Below are 22,229 nucleotides of genomic sequence, written 5' to 3' on the forward strand. Positions count from 1 at the left end.
TAAAATTGTCATTTTATTCTTAAATATGTATATATGTAAAATACAGTTGGCACCAACAAAATATAAAATATTTTCTGAAACTAAACAACCCTTTATATTTTTCTTAGAAGGTTATGTAGACATTAATTTACTTCTTAAAACATATGTTACGTTAATTTAATCCTTAATTATGAAAATTAGTGACATGGATTTATTTTTTTTGCAGAAATTAGCCTGGAAAAGAAGAAGCTAAATTATTTATCGTTGTTATTGATATGTATGCGAAAAGTAATATTTTTAGTGTGACAAATATGTCTACTTTTGGTGAAGTTTGGCACACGTACTATGTTTCAGCACTTCTTTCCTTTATCACACTATCTCAATTTTTTTATTAGCATGTAAACTTTAATCAAAATATAATAAAATGTGTAATCCAATCCTTTTACACATAGATTTCACCTTACACAGATTTTAAACAGAATCAATGTTTCTTCTCCCAATCATGAAAATCAGCAGCAATTCAAGTCAATACTAAGATATTTAGTGAATTCAAATAAAATATCTAGGCAAAGACTTTCCATTTTAAAAATAACGTTGTTTCTACGTAACCATAACATCCAATCAGTGGCAAACCAAACACAATATCATGCCTTTGCATTTTTCTCCAAAACTCATTCACCATGCTATAAGAAATGCTCACTGATAATTAAACTGACTCCACACTATCCCTATGTATGATAATTTGGATAAGGATACTAATTTACCGCTTTTATTATCAAAAGTCCAAAATAAATTCAAGTTTTCTGGTCATTTATAATTGTTATTTGGAAAGAAATTCAAGTTTGCCTTCTACAGAATTTTGCCTTCAAGAGAAGAAGGAAAAAAAAATAAGCGAAGAGTTTAAACACTAGTAATAATAATAATTAGTGTTACGTATAAAACTATTTATCTGCTTTCACATAAGAGCTCTTTTTTTTTTTTTTTTTACAATTGATTGGCGATAAAAAAAAATTAAAAGATAAACTATAATATATAACTAAGGAAAAATATGTATTATTTTTATGACTAAAATTAAATTACAAGGAAAAAAGACCTAGCTCCTCTTCAGTCATCTTCTGAAAACACATCCTATAAAGAAAATTACAGAAATAAAAAAACAGAGAAAAAATTTAAAGACAAACCAGAGTGGTATGTCACCGCTGACAAATTAAAATAACAGAAACAAATGATGATCCACCACACATCACCTACATATACGCTCTCGAACACACAGTTTTTCAATCATGTAGGGTTTTATTTGAAAATACTATGAATTTTACAAACTTAAGGAGGAGAAGGTACCACTACTAAACTAAGCACATGCACCTGATGATTAGTCTCACACCACTGTAGCCTTAAGTTCATTGCATAAATAACCCAAAGAAGGTGTGCATGCGTAGCCATGATGATCCTCCAAACACAAGCTATGGCTTGTGTGGTGCATTTGCATTATGTTGAGGATCTGGCCCTCCCGGTGAGAGTCTATCTCCTGGTGCCAGTGGAACACTTTGAACTCGAATTTGCAAATGCTTCTTTGATAAGTTTATACCCGATTTATGGGGAAGGCTTTTCATGTCATCAACATTTTTGTGAACGAATAATGGATGGCCTTGGAGATCACGAGCTTGCAAATTCATGAAGAATGTAGAGAACATGATTAATGCAAGTATGGACACTTGGGCTGTAGTTGTATTCATCATTTGCGTGATGTAAATCTTAGAGTTGAACAAGGTGATGAAGAAAGTTAAGATGATTATATATATAGATTGAAATGGCTAGTAGATTGATTGAGAAGTTGGAGTAGTTTTAAAGTTTACTATAAGCCCTATTTATATGTGGTTTGGTTACAAAGATCCCATCACTAGTGAGAATAACACATCTTTAATTGAAAAACTTGAGTCATTAAATTTACAGATTTTTTTTCCTTATCAATACCAGATTTTTAATAATATATCTCGTTCACCTAGAGCTGTGAAGATTATTCTAACCTCAAGAGTCATTCCGTTTAGCTAGTTTAAACATATGGACTACAAGTTTGAAAATTTTTAACTCATTTTAATTTTGACACATCATAACCTAACTCAAAATTCAGCTATTCCAAAGTAGGTCAGCTTCAAATGGGCTAGGCCAACCCCTAGCCCAATTACTTTTTGTAAATTATTTAATTATTAACTTAAACTTATTAAATTGGGTTGAACGTTTCATTTAACTTCAACATAGTTAAAAAAAATGCCAAGGATTTGGACATTTAGTCATTGAATTTGAATATTTGATCCATTGATAATAAGATTTTTCTTTAGTTTATAAAAGAAGAATAAAAATTTGCTTTTCATTTTTTCTCATAAAAAATAAATAATAAAATGGGTCTGAGGGCTGATCTATTTAACTTGCAGTGGCAAAAAGGTCAGACTTGACTAATGAATTTCAAACTCATAAATTAATTAACTTGGTTCAATTTAAAAATCTATGGACGCACAAAGAACCAATTTGAATAGGTTGGATCGTCAATTAATTTTCTTAAAAGTGGGACCAATACGTAGATAGACAAAATCCTTGAAGGCATGTTCTCGATTATCCATTTAGGTTAGAAGTATACGCTTGTTAAAGATGTAATATAAATCAATCTATGCTTTTTGTTTAAAAGCTTTAGTTTTTAAAATAAATAGTTAATGATAGATTGTTTTGGAGCCTATAAATAACAAAGTAACTTCTTACTTTAAATTTCAACCCAATGTAGAGAAATGTGTGCATTTACCATTTACCACCTTTCAAGTCCAAGAAGTTACATGCATGAAGGAACATATTAATAATGTAATATTTAAAATAATTTGCACATCTCACTTAACAACTTAAACTTTTTTAATGTATGATACTGTTTTTCTTCTTTATTTGGTTTGTATTTCTTTCTTTCGTTGTTTCCCATATACTAAAAAGCCTCTCCTAACTCATCGTTTTTTTGTGCACTTTTTAAGGCTGTTTACTTTCGCCGAACTGGAGCAAATATGATATCATATTGACAATAACACTAAAGAAACAATGACAAATCATTCTAGGTGTCTTAGGTTCCTTTAGATTTGGGTTGTTAGTCACATATTATGGACGTTTATAGGAGTATTAAAAATTAAACCAATTAAATTAAAACTAAAAGAATTAAACTGAAAACTAAAAAAAATCAATTGAATCGGTTTTAAAATTAAATTTAGAAATCAAACAAATCCAAATCATATAAAAAAAAATTGTATATAGACATATCTTGAAATCAGAAGTGTCATTTCATCAACAAGTTAGTGGACGACGCAGCACATGTAAGCATTTCGGTGATTTTCCTTCTTTCCGGTCTTTACTGTCGCATACGTGAAAGCTTATATAGTATATAGGTTTTAGAAGTCAGAAGACAGCTCAAAACCTTAACAATAATAATAATAATAACTAAATAAATAAATAAACAATTTTGTTAATATTAATATTAATTTTAAGCATAGAAATAATAAATATTTACTAATTTTATATAATTCTAATATGATAAATATTAATTTTTAATAAAATATTTAAATACTTAGAATTAACCATAACATTATAAGTTAACATTTTTTTTTCAGCCCAAAATAAATGGAGAAATTATAAACAAAGATGGTAGGAGTCAACTTAGGCATGAGCTCCTTGATCATTTGGATTGAAAAGTAGTGGTATGGACCATCCTATGTGATATAAGAATGTCTTTATAGGACACAATATGCATATAGGGTTCAAATTAATCCCTTACAAAGCCCTACTTGCTGTTGAAAGGACCCTTAAATAGGTCATATAAATTCTTTGACTGCACTTGCCGTTGCATTGAGCAACTAATAATAAACTTTACAATAGAAAGCGATGCCTTCTCTTGTTCTCAATAAATTTTTGTAATATCAAATGATGGAGAAGATTTTGCATCAACCAATGCTTTTAGTTTTAGTGATAATACCAACTCTTGACTACTTCAGAAGCTTGACTATCCCCTCCAATACTTAAGGGTCATAATCTCAGGATTAGAAATTATTAATCAAATTTTACCCCAAAAAAGGAGAAACAAATTATGAACTGTCACGGAAAAAAGTTTATAATGCAGGTGGCGGCCTCCATTTTTTAGATTTGGATTAATGGATATACTTTTTTCTGTTAAACCTAACCAAACTCCTATTTATTTTAATGTTAGGGAACTAATTCTTGTATTCTTTAATAATAATTAAAAAAGAAAAGATATGCTTCAATAAAAACTCACATCTCAATGTAAATGTGATTCAGATCAATTTAGAGATTGTTTACAAGTAAGTTGTTGGAAGGGAAGAGAGGAAAAATTATTTTAAATTAATAGAATTATATAAATTTTACAATAACAAATAATATATTATATTTATGTAAATCTATTAAAATATGCTCATAAAAAATGTATTTTTCTTTTAAAAAAATTTAAACAATTTCTATACTTTGTGTGGGAGTTTGGAATATATATATGAGAGAGAGGACCTGAAAGAGAGGCTAATTTTCTTGGATGCTTAAAACCTTCCAAAATAGTGAAACTCAAAAATTATAAAAGCATGAAGTTTTAAAGGACATTTCAAAATCCTTACATCATTTCTCCTTTCTTTTAAAAATCCCCAAAACAAGAAATGTCCTCTTCTTGGCCTCCCTTCTTTCCTAATTCTAACTTTCAAACAGAGCCTAAATATAATTGACACAAAATTTTAAAATATACTGTGTGTGATACTCCATGGGAGTTATTATTGTTATTATTTTGAGTTTTCTGGGTATAACTTCATGTTTACGAAAAATAATTCATGTGTTGAGGGATATGCCAAGTTGTCCGAAAACCTTAATAGATAGCCTGAAACATAAGAAATTGGTATATGCAAGTTATTTAGTAGTAGTTTCCTATTTGTTCCTCCTCAAATTTTGAGTTTAAACCATACAAATGAGACGTATCAATTGAATTGAACATATTGTCAACGTACCACACTAGCTGAAACGTCATGTTAGTTGAAGATTAATTCTTCACAAACTGCCTTGAATTACAAATATAATTAATGCGTGCAACATACATGCATGAAAAATGTTTATAATTTGGCTTCTAAGTCTAAGAATGTAGCTTGCATGATTTGGCTATAAGTGTTAGGCATGCTTTGGCCTGAGATTTTGAAATAATTATGCTATTTGTCATTAATAATAGAATTTTGTTAACTTCAGAAGTTGAGGATAAACAATTAATAATAATAAAATTTTATTAAAAAAAGAAATATTTATTGTATTTTTATAACTTCAATATAATAATTATGTTTTTTTTATAAAAAAATTTTATTTATAAATATTTAGAGTTTATCTTATAGGACTTGAAGTTAACAAAATCTTTAATAATATAATATAATATATTTATTTGAAATAATAAAGTTTTAGTTATCTCCGAATTTTGTGTCCATTAAAAATCACAATCAAGAGAAGTGAAATAGATTAAGTGAAAGGAAAATTAACTAAATATATCTATCATTTCACAAACTTTCTTGTAATGAATAAGATACATAATCATCACAATCACATTTACATAAAATGATTTTGATTTCAATAAATCAAAATATACACAGTAATGTAGCAAATTAAATTAACAAAAATCAATATAGTAAAAACAATAAAATGGACGATGCAATCAATGCCATTATGGGTTGGGAGAACAACATTGTCACTGTGTCATCATAGATGGAACTCTAAAGTACTGGAAACGCCACTATAATTGTACATTGATCCTCTTAACTTAGAATTAATGTGTAGGATCAAAATGTCCTTTGTCGCCTAAGCTCCATATTGAGGTTGACATGATCTGTTAACAGTCGAAGTTAGGACTACTATCAAATTGTTATGTTCAAACTCATTGCCTAACTTGCCTAACCCATCACTCTTTTAGACAGTTTCTATATGGTTACAGAATAGTTTTCTTATATCCTTGAGTTATTTCACTGCCATCTTTTATTGAATGTGTGAAAGGGAGCAAATAAGATATTTTTTCAAAGCTATAACAGTGTTTCTTATACGTAAAATTGATATAATATATATCAAATACAACCTCCTGTTTTAAAGGAACACAGCTACATAATTTTAATATTTTTAAATGATTTTGTTATTCATATTTAGAAAGCATGAAATTTAAAGAACAAATAAATCCAATTAAGGTATTTAGCCTGTATAGTTCATTTCTTGCAAACTCAAGTTTAGATGTCCAAGCTTGATTGCACCGTTAAAGATATGTATGCACCGTGAAACAGGCTTCAAACCGTGCTCTCCTAAAATCCTCCAAACCCTACCTCCATGACCAAAAAGTAAACATATATTAAAAATCAAACCTCAAAATTAATATGAAAGTGACTTCTCAAACACGACTTTTACAAAGTCACATCATTGCAATTATTTGAAAAAGCAATTGCACTACAGAGGTAAAAACGGCAGCAACAGGACGTGTAGGAGCCAAAATTAAATTAAATCTTTATAGGACTTATTTGCTTTAAATATATAAACTTATTTCTTGCATTCTTTTAATTGAAAAACACAAACATCAAACAAAATGTGTGGTTTAGATTAATTTAGTTTCTTGTCTCAATTATATTCAATAGCTCAAAATCAGTTCTACTTAACTTTTTAAACTTTAAACAAAATGGGATTCTAAACACGAATATGTGACTGTCTGTCTTCCACAACAAATTTAAATATTTCAAAGAGGTCAAGGGTTCCCTAAACAGGCCTACTTCAAAAGACTAACCCTAAGGTTAAAGCATATCGTGTGAATCTATTGCTGTTGTTATTTGTTGAGTGTAAATAAGAATAGGGTGAGTGAGTGCTTCTTTTATGGGCAAGCAAGAGTTTTTATCTAAAGCCGTTCTAATTTTTAATCCATTCCTTTCTTTATCAAGAGATTACAGCACTTTGAAAATCAACTTGAACCATATATAGGAAAAATAAAGAAAATAGTACCTATAACCTGCAAACATCCACTATAGCAGAAGTGGACAGAAAAAAAATAAGATAATATTGCTGCAATATTAGCAGAAAGGAAAAAGGTAGAGTGAGAGATTTCTGCTTCCTCATTGTGCTCTTTGTTCCTTTATAAATGCTTTCCTCTCGTCCCCTTCATGTCCCTCCAACCGAATAGAATGTTACCTGTTTTTTCTACTTGATTTCCTTCTTTACAAGTTGATAAAGAAGCAAAACCATCAAGGTAATATAAAAATAGAAGAGTTACCTCAGATTATTTTAACTACCACCATTTGCATTTTCCTTGGTGTGTAAGAATCATCAACTTTCATTTTCTCCCAGTATAGATGTTTGTATCTGTTCTTTTGCAATTGGAGTACCCTAGTGTCTAGAGATGGAGACAGCCTACCATTTGCTGCATTCCCACATGAGTAATTATATAATTTATAATAGTCAGAAAATAATGGTCTTATAGTATTTTAATGTCTTATAATTAGCATTGTTAGGTTACAGTTGTTTGAGTTTTACTTTAATACATAATGCCTGATCTAAAATATTAAAGAGTGATTTCAGTATTATGTTACTGTTTACCATCATAACATCAAACCGAGAAGTCAAATCCACTTTCTTTGTTCCTTTTCACATAATAAAAAATTTTCAAAAACAATCTGAATGATTAGAATTTATGGTTTGCTGTGAAAATAAAGCGTAGAGGGAGAAGGGACGGAAATTGATATGCATGTTTGGATAAAGTGCTGGGTTTTTTTTTCCACTAGTCAATCCATTCTTAATCCTACTAAGTACAGTATTTATTTATTCAAAGCAAATAAACTGTACATGACTAAAGAGTGAAGATATGGTGATACACACAACTCCCTCTCTTCTAAAAGGAAAACAGAAACAGGAGGAAGAAGAGATAAGAACTAGATAATTAAAAGCATTGGGTATGATACAAATAAATTGCAGAAACCAGATTATATGGAGATCATTGACTTCTTACCATAGTCCAATGCAGAAAGCGACATCTGATGGAACTTGGGAATTTTTTACTGGCAGCATAGTCCACTATGATGCCAGGAATATGCTTGTCCGATGAGAGCCATATATTGTCTCCTCACAGAAGACTTTTTACCACAAGCTGACTATAAGACAAATATTATGTGAAAAATCGATCAATGATTGTGAGAACAACAGAAAAATCAATGATTACGAACGAGATTTAGCAATACTTGACCTTTGGCACTCTGCTTCCACAAGCACTATATGTTCGTGCAATTTAAGAAAATAACTCTTGAAATAAAAAATGAGAGCACATTTTACCTGTTAAGATTTGATGAAACACTCAAGATTTATAATAATATTAAACTGACTTAATAGCAACCCAATAGTAAAAGAAGCACGCTGTGATGGTTGAATGACTTGTTGCTTCTCTCAAATGGACTTATTACATGTTAGGTAAACAAGTGTTGAGACGTGGATATTTGATACAGAGACGATTAGTAACAGAAAGCTTGTGTTTCTTTATAATAACTTCTGTCAAATCAATCCCTAGATGCATCGAGATTTTCTCACATGCGAAACAGCATTCTATGCCCACCAAAGGATTGAGAAAATAAATTTAACGAAGAGTTCTTCATGTGATTACGGAGTTGATTTGATAGAAAACAGCCATGTGGAATACCCAGAGGAAATAATATATATATGCACACCCAAGGAACTTATGGATCTCATAACTAAGATCCTGGTACGATGAATTAGGATTTTATGTTATTAGGAGGAAGGCTCGGGCTTGACTATACAATATGCAAGAAAGGAGTTGAATGGCATGGATTTACCAGACTACATAAAAGGGCAGGAAAGATGACACAACAGAAACTTTTTAGTTGTTCCCCTAATCATGGTCTTTCCCTTGCATTTAGGTTAAACCTTGCATGTTTAGAGTGGATTATTTCTGGGGAAATATATGTTTTTTTTTTTTTCTTTCTCAAAAGCTATACAAAGAAAATGTGATTTCTTCTCTAAAATAAACTGAACTAAATGTGTGCATCCAGTGTTGAAGAAGGTTGAAAAACCAAACTGCAAAACATGTTAAGTGAATTGATGCCAAAAGATTAATAAAGTTCTTCTGTACAAGTCCTTATGCAAATTCTTGCCTCTTGTAGCCTTCAAGGAAGCTACGCCATATATTGGTATTTGGTGGGAAAGGCATGCTCGCAATAATTTTCTCAGCTTCCTTAATCAGTCCACTTTTAGCCAGGAGATCTACTATACAATGGTAATGATCAAGTTCTGGTGGAATCCCATAATTGGTTCCCATTTGCCTGAAAATTCCCATTCCTTCCCTCACTAATCCACCATATCTGCAAGAAGAAAGCACTGCTCTGAGAGCTAATGCATCAGGCTTCAATCCCATTAACTCCATGTTTTGGAATCTCTTTACTGCCTCATGAGCATAACCATTCAGCCCAAAGGCATTAATTAAAGCTGTCCATGTAATAACATTTTTGTAGGTAGTTTCTTCAAAAACTTTCACCGAACTATCAATTCTTCCACAATTCCCATACATGTCAATTAGTACATTACACAAAAATGTGTCGCAGTTACTAAGATTAGTTTTTATAATAAGTCCATGAAGAGAACTGCCCAAATCCAGACGGCAAAATTTGGTGCACACACACAATACACTCATAAATGTGTAACTATCTGGATGGATGCTTGCAGAATGCATATGCTTGAAAAGCTCAAAAACCTCATTATAATTATTACTCCGAGCACAGGCTGAAATGACAATATTCCAAGATACAACATCAGGTTTTTCTAGCAAAGAAAGCAACTTTATTGTTTCATGGTATTGGCAAGTTCTGTTATAGATTCCAGCAATTATGTTAGATGGGATTACAGGAAGTGGATTATTAAATTCTTTGACAAACGAAAGTGCTTCATTTATGAAACCATTTCTAGTGTAAGCCATAACAAGAGAGCTTAACACATATTCATAACTCTCATACCCCGTTCTTATAACCAAACCATGGAGCTGATGTAGGTCAGATATTGATGATGACTTAAGAACAGCAGAAAAGGAAAACTCGTTAGGGGAATAACCTAACTGAAGCATTTCTTGCAACAATAGAACTGATGTAGAAGAACAAATATTTGAGTAACCCAATATCAAAGCATTCCAAGAAACCACATTCTTCTCTTCTATCTGATCAAAACATTTATGGGCGGAACTCAAGTCATCACATTTGGCATAGAAGTCTAGCAATGCAGTACCCACAATAACATCAGATTCGAAACCACTTCTAATTACCTTACCATGGACAGATTCTCCACATGCCGAGTTTCTCAAACTAGTACACGAGTCAATAACAGCAACAAACGTGGCCTGACTTGGCATCAATCCTCTGCCAGACATATTCAAAAACAGCTCCAACGCCATTTTAGGGCTTTCACTTTTTACCAATGCGTCAATGATTGTATTCCAAGACACAACATTCTGAATAGGAACCTCCTCAAACAATCTTCCCACCAAGAACATGGCTTTGCACCTGACGTACACATAGATGAGAGAATTAACCGCAGTAATTTCACAACCAAACCCACATTTAACCATCAAACCATGCATCTGTTCACCATATTCCAAATCCTCAGAATCAACAAGTCCAGACAAAACGGCAACAAAAGAACCTTCTGACAAAGACACCCCCATTCCCACAAGTTCACGAAACAAAACCTTACAATCTTCAACAAACCCATTACGAGCCAGCAAGGACAACATGGAGTTCCATGTCACCAAGCTCTTGTGGGGCATATCATCAAATACCCAAAACGCTTCATCCAAACATCCATGCCTCCCAAACATGCCCAACAAAGCCGTACCCACGAAAGCATCAACATCATAGAGTCCATCTTTAATGCTCAAAGCCTGCAACTGAAAACCCTGAGAAAGACCCAACAACTCACAAGATAACAACCCTGAGAGGGTGTACTGGGTAGGCACAAAACCACTCCCCCTCATGTGCCAGAACAAGTTCCAAGCATCATCTACATCCCCACGTCGACAATAAGCAGTGATGAGAGTGTTGTAAGAGACAACAGTTCTCTGGGGCAAAGCGTCGAAAACCTTGCGTGCATGCAGAACTTCGCCAACAGAAATGTAAGAGTAAATGATGTTGTTGTGGATGAAGATGGATTGCTTTGGAATGGGACCCATTGTGATGGAGAGTGCATGGAGACATTTGGTTGTGGCAAGGGACCGAATGCTAGAACACGCTTCGAGTAAATTAAGGAGGAGTTTGCCATGTCGGAAAACATGCACCCTGCAACTCATGCAAGCACACTGATGCAATTAAGGGTGCTAATAAGTTGACTTAAATCAAGTTTAAGGTAATCCAAATCCTATCTAATATTTTGGCAAAGATAATTTTTTGAACTCAAAACTAACTTTTTCATAACTCTGTAATGTTTCTTTTTATAGTTAAATGGACACTGAAAGTGTCTCAGTTATATTTAAGATATATGTATATAAACAAATAAAATAATATGCAATGTCAAGTTTTAATAATTTAAATAATAAAATTCTAACTCAATTGATTGAGCAGTTGGAAGCAGCGCAACCAAGAATCTAAAGAAAGTGTACCAGATTAAATGTTAGTCATATATACCTTCAATAAATAGAAAAAGTAAAAATAAATGTTTATAATATATATTTTAAAACAAATTATATTACAAATATGTAAATCAATTAGTGTGAATTTACAAATACTTAACAATCACATTAAAGCCACTATTATTGACTAAATATGATACCTCTATCATATTATTATCAATTATTTCTATTAAAATACCTTCTAAAACAAAATTATAAGAAAACTTCATCATACTAGCACTATGCTAAAAATGAGATAAAAGAGCAGTTTCATTTTAAATTAAAGAGCGTTTAGAACTACTCTAAAATCTCATACTATCCAATATATTATATTTAAGAGAGCGGTTAAATAACCGTTCTCAAATGTTAAGATTAGAAAGCAGTTACACGTGGAACCGCTTTTCAAAGTATGGGTGTAAGATTAGATAGAGGTTTCACGCAGAACTGCTCTTAAAAATATGAATTTAAAACGTGAATCTGAAATTTAAAATTTATTTATTTGTGAGTTTTCTGTAGCAAACTAAAATTAATTTATTGTTACGTTTAAATTTTAATTTACAAGTCTGACAATCAAAATTTCTTCATTTTTATCACAAATTAAAATTGAATCTTGAGTTTATACGCTATGTTAATCAAACAGCCATGTTTATACAAACCAAACAATAAACAGAGAAAAAGAGAACAAATTAATAAGATAATTCACCGTTAACAAAAAGAAAATGAAAGAAAGAGAGAATGAATGATTTACCGTTAATATAGAGAAAAAGAAAGAAAGAATGGGAAAAACTGTGAAAAAGGTACCTACAAATATGAACGAAGAACTGTGAAAATATATAAGATGAAAAGAACCTACAAATGTGAAAGAGAATAAATACACCAACTTTGTAAACGCATAAAAGATGAAAAGAACTTACAGAGGTTACAGAGGTAAAAGAGACCAACTTTGTTAAGAAAACAAAGAGATTCATGAGTTGAGCGTGTTTCATTTATAAAAGTTAAAGACTTTAGAGAGTGGTTCTTTATTAACCGATCTCTAATATATGACTTTAGAGAATGGTTAATAGAGAACCGCTCTTAGAAGTATAGATTTGAGAGTGGTTCAACACTAACCGCTCTTTAAAGTATATTTTAGAAAGCAGTTAACAGATAATAGCTCTCAAAAGTATAAATCTGAGAGCAGTTTAACGTTAACAATTCTCTAAATATATTGTTACAAAACGGTTTTTATTAACCGCTATCTAAGTTAGCGCTTCAAAAGCTTATTTCTAGCGTAGTGTAGCAAGCTAAGTTAAGCCAGTTGCAAATGTGCCTTGAGCTCTTTGACCCAATTAATTTAATTTGCTTCCACTCAAAGTGACTCTTTTTGCATATGTATTTTTTCAATTTGTTTTGAAAAGTGTGCTCACCAATACAAACTGACCTTTTGATGGCAAAGCAAACAAATGTAGTGTGACAATGATCAAGTTCAAGTACCTTAAAGATTCATATTAGATAATAGATTGTAAAGATGTAAGTGTTATCCTTATAAGATCGTGCCAAGTTTGTGAAAATGAACTTAGATATATAGTACATGGTTGGATATTGATCTTGTGATTCAACTCTTAGTATTGTTTTGAAGAAAATGTTCAGCTTTTTTTGTGCTTTTCAAGTGGCATGAAAAACTTGACTAATGCTTAATTCTAGACATCAAATAATCAACCATGGCCTTGGAATAATTGATTATTAGCTTATAGAATAAAATGGAAGCCTTAGCCTTATTCATTAAATAGCCTTAGCCTTATTTAATGTTGCAAATAAGTGGTTCTTATAATATAAATTAGATTGTTTTGTTATTCATTCCAAAAATAAAACAACCGATTATTGGATTAAAGATTGATTTTAAAAAGTTTTAAACAATGGTGAATCTAAAACCCTAGATGAATGTGAATATTTTGTCTTCGATTTTTTTTGTAACGAGTCCTATTTATTATTGACTACAAAAATATGATTGAGTTTTTTAAGTTTAAAATCTTGCACGTCCGTTTCTTTTTTATGTTATCGTTAATAAAGGTCATTTGTGAATATATGAGAAATTTGTTAAATGTAATTTAATTTTTTCTTTTATTATAATTTCGTTTTTCATTTCATTTTATGAATGCCACGTGTACTTCATATGCATTTCATGAAATAATTTTTGTCCTAAATGGAATTATTCTTATCTTTTTATTACATATGTTTGCTTATTATATAAGATCTACATAGATAATAAGTCTATTGTGCAAAAACTACATAAATAATTTATATATATATATCACATGCATTTCATGAAATAATTCTAACCCTAAATGATATTATCCGTATCATATTATTACACGAGTGATTATTATATAAGATTGAAACACATAAGAAGTTAAACAAATATGTATTCCACAATTAAAGTATAAGATTTACATGAAAAGGCATTTTAGATACATCAAGTTGTATTTAACTAATGCCATAAATTTCATGAATTACCCACGTTCCCTACACATTGATATTACTACGATTGTAACGTTGCTGACTTGCTGCGCAGTTCCCAGTTCAGTGTCAACTTAAAGAAGAAATTATCCTTCAAAAAATTGCATTTTAAGAGATGAGTTCCACACGTACGGATTACATAGACTGAGTTTGACGTACACACACAGACACGATATACATATATATAATTGAAGCCATTATGTGGTGCAATATTTTCTTATGCATACGCAGCATTTGATACAATAACTATCTTAATGTTACCGAACGGTGAATCGTGTGTGTCCTACGAAGATCAGAAACTCCAATTTGTCGTTGGTGGGGACGAGTTGTTGTAGAATTGTTAAAGAGATTGGTGATGTCAGCAAGAGGAACCCTCTTGGGCTTTCTGTTACAACCCTTCTTGTTCTTCAAAGCTGTGGTCGTGTGAGGAATTGGGGTCATACCCTTGTTATTGTCGCATGTTGGAGGAACATTCTCTTTGTTACTCTCGTCGAATATTGTAGTGGCAGTGTCACTAGCCTCCATTTTCTAACAAAATTGAGTGACACAAAAAGGTTGTTGTTTAGGAATAAAGAGATATAGAAGTAGTGGGGTGGTGGACTTTGGGTCTTGTGATGCTGATTTATATTCATTTGTGAGAAGGAGGTGTTGAAAATTTTGATTTTCAACTATGGAAACCGAGAATGGAGGGTAGAGCCAAAAATGAAATTTTGGGGCGCCTTCAGAAATAGATTTTGAAACGGTCAACAAAATGGCAAGTTCAGGCCCAAAAACTAAAACTGGGCCTCAGTGCCATTTTTGTCCAACAAATTCTGATTTTTCTTCTAACTTTGTCTCACACTCAGCTGACTGCTGGAGTGATTTTATAACTTAGGGGAACTACAAAAATAACGACTGTTTTAAAAAATAAATTGATAAAATCCATGCTTCATGATTTGATAGGTTTGATATAATAATAAAACTGTACAAATTTAAATGTTATTTTATTTATAACTGTTGACAAAAAAAAAGTTGTGTTTTGTCATACTTGTGATTTATTATTGAGTAATCTATAATATTTTATACTTGTTAAATGTTAATTGAAGGATTATTTGGTATTGGAATAGATTTAGATGGAGTTTGAAATTTATTTATTAAAAAAAATAAAATAAAAAAAATGAACAATACCGTATGAACAGTGTCAAATGAACAGTAAAACCGCTTATGAACATTACAAACCGCGTACAAACCGTGTATAAACAGTAAAAATCGCGTATGTACAGTGACCGCTGACGTCATCAGTGACATCATCCTGACGTCATGGCTAACGTCACATACGCGTACAGTGCGTGTACAGTACGCGTGCATGAACAGTAAGCAATGAACATTGTTTCCGGCGATGAATAGTAAATTCTAGCAGTGAACAGTAAATTTTAAAAATTTTCTATAAAAAGGGGCTTCACATGAAATTTTCATTCCTTTACTCATATCCAAGGTTCTCAAAGGTTCTAAGGCCATATATCACCATTTTTTCTCATATTAAACCCTCATAAACTTAGATTTCTCGTCAGATCTGAGATTATACGTCTATTCTAAGAGATTTGAAGTAAGTTTCCTTAAGTTTGAAGCTAGATTTACCGTTCGTTTCTCTTCTTTTTCTTTTTCTCATAGAAGTTCATAGTGTTCTTAGGAGAAACTCCGTTCTAAAACCAAATCTTCGGTGAATCTTGTTATAAAACAAGTAATATTCGGTATATCTAGTATGAATCATCATTCTGAGGTAAGGGGAGCTTACTTTAACCTATGAACTACGTTTTGAACGGTTTAATATGCTATTTCAAGATGTTTTGATATGATTTTGTTAGATCTATTGAATAAAAGCTATTTTTTAAGCTGTAACTGCTGTTAATTGATTTAAAATACTGAGATTTTGGTTGATCTATTATAAACTTGCCTTAACTGAGCTGTTAAAATAATTTTGGCGGTGTGCATCATGCTGAGATATATGTTTTGCATCATTATGAAACCAAGTTACATGTTTAGGTGGGTATACATGTAACGGTAAGTTTATGCTGAGCTGCTGTGCTATGCCGTCTGGATCCAGATACCGGAATGGGTCGCTCCCGGACCGGCTCGGTTCTTTCTAGATTATTTAGGCTGTGAAACTAGTTGGAAACCGTTTTCATGTTGTGTATTAGATGGGCTGATAATGCATGGAGCTGTTACTGTGAATAATGTTTTTGTTATATATATATATACGATTTTAGTTTATTTTGTAAGCTCACCCTTGCATTTCTTTCTATGTCGTTGTGTGCGTGTGTACTGCGATGATCGTACGGTGGTATGTGAGTAGATGTAGCATGTGTTGCATCTACTTCACAGGCTGAGGGGCCAGTGGAGAAATGTTAGAAGCTGAAGTCGAGTAATATTGCATCAAAGTCATTTTTCTTTATATTTTGAGACCTCATATAAAGGAAGCTACGTAGTATAATTTTGGGTATTTTGAATATTATGAACTAAATGTAATATTATATTGTTATATTGGATATTTGTCGTAAGAAACTTTATTTTATTTTGAATAAGAAATGAATTTTATACTTATATTCTCTATTATTTATTTATTTAAATAAGTATGTAGTGTAGAAACAATGTTCTTGGTTCCTTATAAAAAGGGTCATGACATGTTTTAGAGTGTTTAGTAGTATTTGCTCAAAATAAAATTTAACAGAAATTATATGAAATGCGATTTTTATATTTTTATTGAACGAAGACAATAAATTATACAATAAATTAAAAAAAGAAGAAGGAAACGGAAATCACAGGCCATGTAATTTGTATAAGTTTCATGAACCCAATTTCTTACTAAAGAACAATTTCCTGTGTATTTAGTCATAACATTTTTGAAGAATGGGAAAATGTAAAAACAGCTATTTATAAAATGGATTTTGAAAGAAACTATCATCGGATTTTATTTAAGTTGAAAATTTTCTTCCATTCAAAGTGAGGGTAACTCAATTTGTAAACAAATTTTAATTATTCGATTTGTTTTGAAAAGTATGCTTCATTCAGCTAACTTCAATACAAATTGACCTTTTGATGGCAAACAAATAATTGCGCAGAGTATGACAATGATCAACACCTCAAATTAAAGAGAGATCCTGGAGCTTAGATATCTTGAAAAGATGTAATAAGAGTAATCTTGCTTAAGCTTAGGCATTTTATTTATGTGTATATATATATCATTAATGTTGTATAAGGATGCTGCAACAATTAAATTAAATCACTTCTCTTGTTGATAAATTCATAAACAATTGTTTGACGTGTAGAAACAAAAAGTATATATTAAAAAGTTAATAAAAATATGTTTGTTAATAAATATTTGTATAACATAGTACTAAAATTGTTATCTCACATACTTACAATCATTTTAAATTATTAATTTTAAATATATATATATATATATATATATTAAAAATTAATAAAAAAAACTAACCTTTTCTATTATCATATATAAGATATATGTGCATTTTTTTTATTTTAAAAAAATCTATTAGAAATAAATTAAAAAAAATTAATTTCTTCTATTATAATATTTGAGATATTTGTGCAATGGGCAGATTGAAATCTAGTTATGTTGTTAATTTTAAAATACTCATCCATCATAAATATATAAATAAGAAATTTAGGAGACTAAAATAATATATTTTCAATGGAAATCTCATTAAAAAAAATTACATAAAAAGTTGGTATTTATAGAGAGTTAAATCAGATTGATATTATTATTTTTTGTCAATGTGTTATCCGCATATATAGTTGGATTGCATAAAAACAGATCTAAAAAATTCAAAAATATAACAACTTTATCAACCTATCATGTTGTTTATTTGAATTAAACAACTAATTTAACAAGCTTAGGTAAGATTGAAGTTATGTCAATGACATCAATCTTGTTTCTTTGATGTTAGTGACGTGTCTTTGATAATAGTTTATTCAAGCAATCAACTAGTTGATCAGTAATATAAACGTGATGAACATTGAGTTTTTTTTTATTGTACCAACTCTCGAATAAAATGAATGTCAATTGAGATGTGCTTCATGTGACTTTGGTAAATTGGGTTATAAGTAAGTTAAAGCACTCAAATTATCACAAAGAAATAATTAAGACTTAGAAATGGTAACATCTTTGTTGCTTGTCCAATTTGCATAGTTATATGCTAGAAGAATAGAAGCTTGTGGTTTTTGAAGCATTCGACCATGAAAAACAATGGATTTAAGATATCAAAGAAGACGAAGACATTTAAAAACAGTTAAGTGGGTGAAACTTAGGTCTAACTCACTCTTAAAAATTAGCTAGAACTATTTTAGTCCTTATAAGGAATATACTGGTTCTATTCCTAACCAATGCAGGACATCTTTAATACACTTTATCAAATCTATCTCACTCGTAAAAGCTAGTTAAAACTACCCTAACCCTTATAAAGAATATACTAACTCTATTTTTAACCAATGTAGGACATCTTAACACATTTTCTCACACACAAGATTAAACATCTTATGCATGAAATTTACAGATGGAACACAACAGAAATGAGCATATGTGAGTAGTCCAACATTCAAAATAAATAAACTATAATACCATGTAGAGAATTAAATAAGATTGATATTTTTTTTTTCAAAGTGTTACATTAGTATAAATAATTGGATTGCATAAACGTAGATTCAAGAAATTAAAAAAATGTAACAAACTACAACAATTAAAAAAAGTTATGTGTAACAACTTTATCAATCTACCAAATTGTTTATTTGAATTAACCAATGGTCTAACTATATTAATAAACATTTCTTTTACAAAAACTTACATAATATTCTAAATACTTTACTATTTAAAATTTTTTTTTGTTAATCTCAATCTTTAATGTTGAGTTTAAACTATAATACCATGTAGAGAATTAAATAAGATTGATATTATTATTTTTTTCAAAGTGTTACATTAGTATAAATAATTGGATTGCATAAACGTAGATTCAAGAAATTAAAAAAATGTAACAAACTACAATAATTAGAAAAAGTTATATATAACAACTTTATCAATCTATCAAATTGTTTATTTGAATTAACCAATGGTCTAACTATATTAATAAACATTTCTTTTACAAAAATTTACATAATATTCTAAATACTTTACTATTTAAAAAAAGTTTTGTTAATCTCAATCTTTAATGTTGAGTTTAAATATCCACAAATAAAATTTTTTTATAAAAAAAATACACAGTTATTATATTAAAGTTATAAAAATACAATAAATATATTTTTTTAAATAAAATTTTATTATTATTAAATTTTATAAAAAAATACACATTTATTATATTAAAATTATAAAAATACAATAAATACTTCTCCTTTTAATAAAATTTTAGAATTATTAAATAATTATATTAAGCCCTAACAAAACTCTTAGAAAAGTTATCTATAAACTACATAGATACAAAGCATTATCTAGCATATTTCATAATGCAATTCTTTGCACCAATTCCTAATCAATAATGTGTTTTCTTCGAAAAAACCGCAAACCGGGAGGGAAATTGCAGATTCAAGAGTACAAAACTAGCACAGATCAAAATGTCTACATATTCAAATTTTATATTTTGAATTCGAACATTGTATTTGTCGCATCCCCAAATTCTATCTTTGCTATTTATATAAACTACATTAGGGAAGAACTACAAAAAGTGAAGCTATCTAATGATTATGTGATGCATTATTTACTTATGCATACACATCGTATGATATAAATTACACAATAACTACCTAAATCCCATCCTTAATGTTCTAGAACCGAGAACCGCAGGTGTCCTCCTAGGAAGATCCGAAACTAGAATTTGTTGTTGGTGGGGTGGAGTGGTAGAAGGCTTGTTGAAGAGATTGGTGATGTCAGCGAGAGGAACCCTGATCTTGGGCTTTCGCTTACCACACTTCTTGTGCTTGAAAGATGAGGGCATGAGAGGAATTGGGGTCCTACCCTTGTCTGTGTTGCATAGTGTAGGGACATTCTCCTTGTTACTTTGGTCGAATATGATGATTGTGGCGGTGTTAGTGTCCTCCATATGTTCTAACCAAATTGAGTGACACAAAAAGGTTGTTGTTTAGGATAGAGATGTAGAAGGGGTGGGGGATGGGTTGTTTATATTCATGTTTAATGGGACTTTGTGAGAGGGAGAAGTTGAAAGTTATGAGAAATTTGATTTTGAAGATGGGAAGCTGAGAAATTTGTTGAGGGCGGTTCTTATTTGTGAATGGAGGGTAGAGCCAAAAATGAAACTTTTGAGGCGCGGAGTGCGAGAAAGAAAATTTCATAATTCGGATTCAAGTCATCATAGGCCCAAAGCCCAAAACCAGGCCTCAACTGCATTAGATGTTCAATTACCAACAGGGTGTGTGACTCAGTGTGTAATGACAATTGTGATGGGCATCATAAAGGAATTGATACCAAACCCAATAATAATAATAAAAGCAACAGTTGAATCTCACATACAAGGGGACTAGAGCCCATCTTATCTGACAAAATAGAATTGGCATAATTAAACGGAAATACAATGCATATTCATTAACTTAATTGGTCTCTAAATCCTTCACACAAGTTTCTTTGTAGTGACTTTATTACCACCTTAAATCTTTCAAACCTTTCCTCAACCTCCATCTCAATTGGCTTGGCGTGTTGAGTTGGGGGGAGACTAAATCAAACCACTTTTTTTTTATTAAACTAATTGCACATTTAAACTCATGTTCTAATAATCATAGATTTACATTTATATCAATGGTACTAATTATATGTTTAATTCATTTTTGTAAATTTTTTAAATGTAAAATCAATTAGATTAATTTGGAGTAAATGAATTTTCTAGTTTAACAAGCATGCATGTGTTCAGGTTAATATGATAAAATTTAATTTTGTTGTGTGTAAGTATATCTGATCAAGTGGATGTTGAAAGATACGGATAGCTTGGTCGATGGGTGGATGTCCATTTTTCATTTATGATCATATAACAATTTTTCACAATCTCAACAAGAAATACAAATAAAAAAGATCAAGTCAAGTTGATGCTCTAAGCAGTGACCTCATCGAGAGATAGGGACAAAAACTAAATATATTTACACGCTATATTAGTGGTTAACAAATGGGTAGAATAGCTGAAGTTTGTAATTAGCCATTTATTTCAATGTTAGGAGGAGTAGTTTTTACTTACATATAGACTTATACCCTTCTATTACGTCATGTTGTATAACAACTTCCTTTTATTGTGGACGTTTTCTCATTTTTCAGATCATAATAGAATTCTCTTCCATTTTATCTCCACTGTCCTACCTAGTCCCTACCATGTTTACCAACATAAGTGGTAAACAGTTTATTATAGTCTATATATTAAGGAAATGTTAAGAAAATGTCGTATGAAAATCTAGCAAAGCAAAAGTGGAGGCAAATCCCAATCAACATATAATGGCCAGAAGCATGACTCTTTCCCTCCATGCCTTGTGATTAGTGTAATTTGTTATTGTTATGCTTTTGGAGTTTTTCAAAATAAAAATGGAACCAAATGAAATTGGAAAAGTATATAGTTCCACCCTAACAGATAACGTGATAAACCATTTTCATGATTGACACGTTCGATAGCAACACCCTCTTATGCTCAACTGGGCCAATTCATAATCCCGTGTAGGGGAATTTTTTTTGTACTTGAACCTACTATAATATAATGATAAAGTTTTGGAAAAAAAAAAACCAAACAATCAAATGAACCAAAACTTTGCTGGTGAATTAGTTTGAGTAAAATAAGATCAATCTGTAGGGTTATTGTTTATCTCTTGTTGTTTTTCATACTCTCATGATTCTCTGTCTTTTGTAGAGTAATTTCTGTAACAGTACTTTCAGACAATATACTAAAGTAATTAGAAGACACTTGCTACCAATCTTGATTATATCCAACCGTGTTAGATCTGTTACACGTTTCTTAACCGCCAATGTTCTTTCTCTCCGAAAAAGCTGAGATTTTTTTTAAAAAAAAAACTTGATCCGTTTTGAATTCATCAGTTTAAGGGGTTG

General features: G+C 30.7%; 1 protein-coding gene across 1 annotated transcript; it reads right to left on the reverse strand.

Annotated features, from left to right (window-relative positions):
* Positions 1-9,145: 9,145 nt before the first annotated feature.
* LOC113859666 (pentatricopeptide repeat-containing protein At3g58590) lies at positions 9,146-14,677 on the reverse strand. Its single transcript, XM_027492378.1, has 3 exons — positions 14,414-14,677; positions 13,077-13,129; positions 9,146-11,327 (listed from the first exon to the last, which is right to left on the reverse strand). Exons 1-3 carry the CDS (start codon positions 14,675-14,677, stop codon positions 9,146-9,148), a joined length of 2,499 nt encoding a protein of 832 aa, XP_027348179.1.
* Between the last annotated feature and the right edge of the window lie 7,552 nt (positions 14,678-22,229).

The sequence above is a fragment of the Abrus precatorius genome, unplaced genomic scaffold, assembly GCF_003935025.1.
Source record: "Abrus precatorius isolate BTA unplaced genomic scaffold, Abrus_2018 Scaffold2, whole genome shotgun sequence".
NCBI lineage: Eukaryota > Viridiplantae > Streptophyta > Magnoliopsida > Fabales > Fabaceae > Abrus > Abrus precatorius.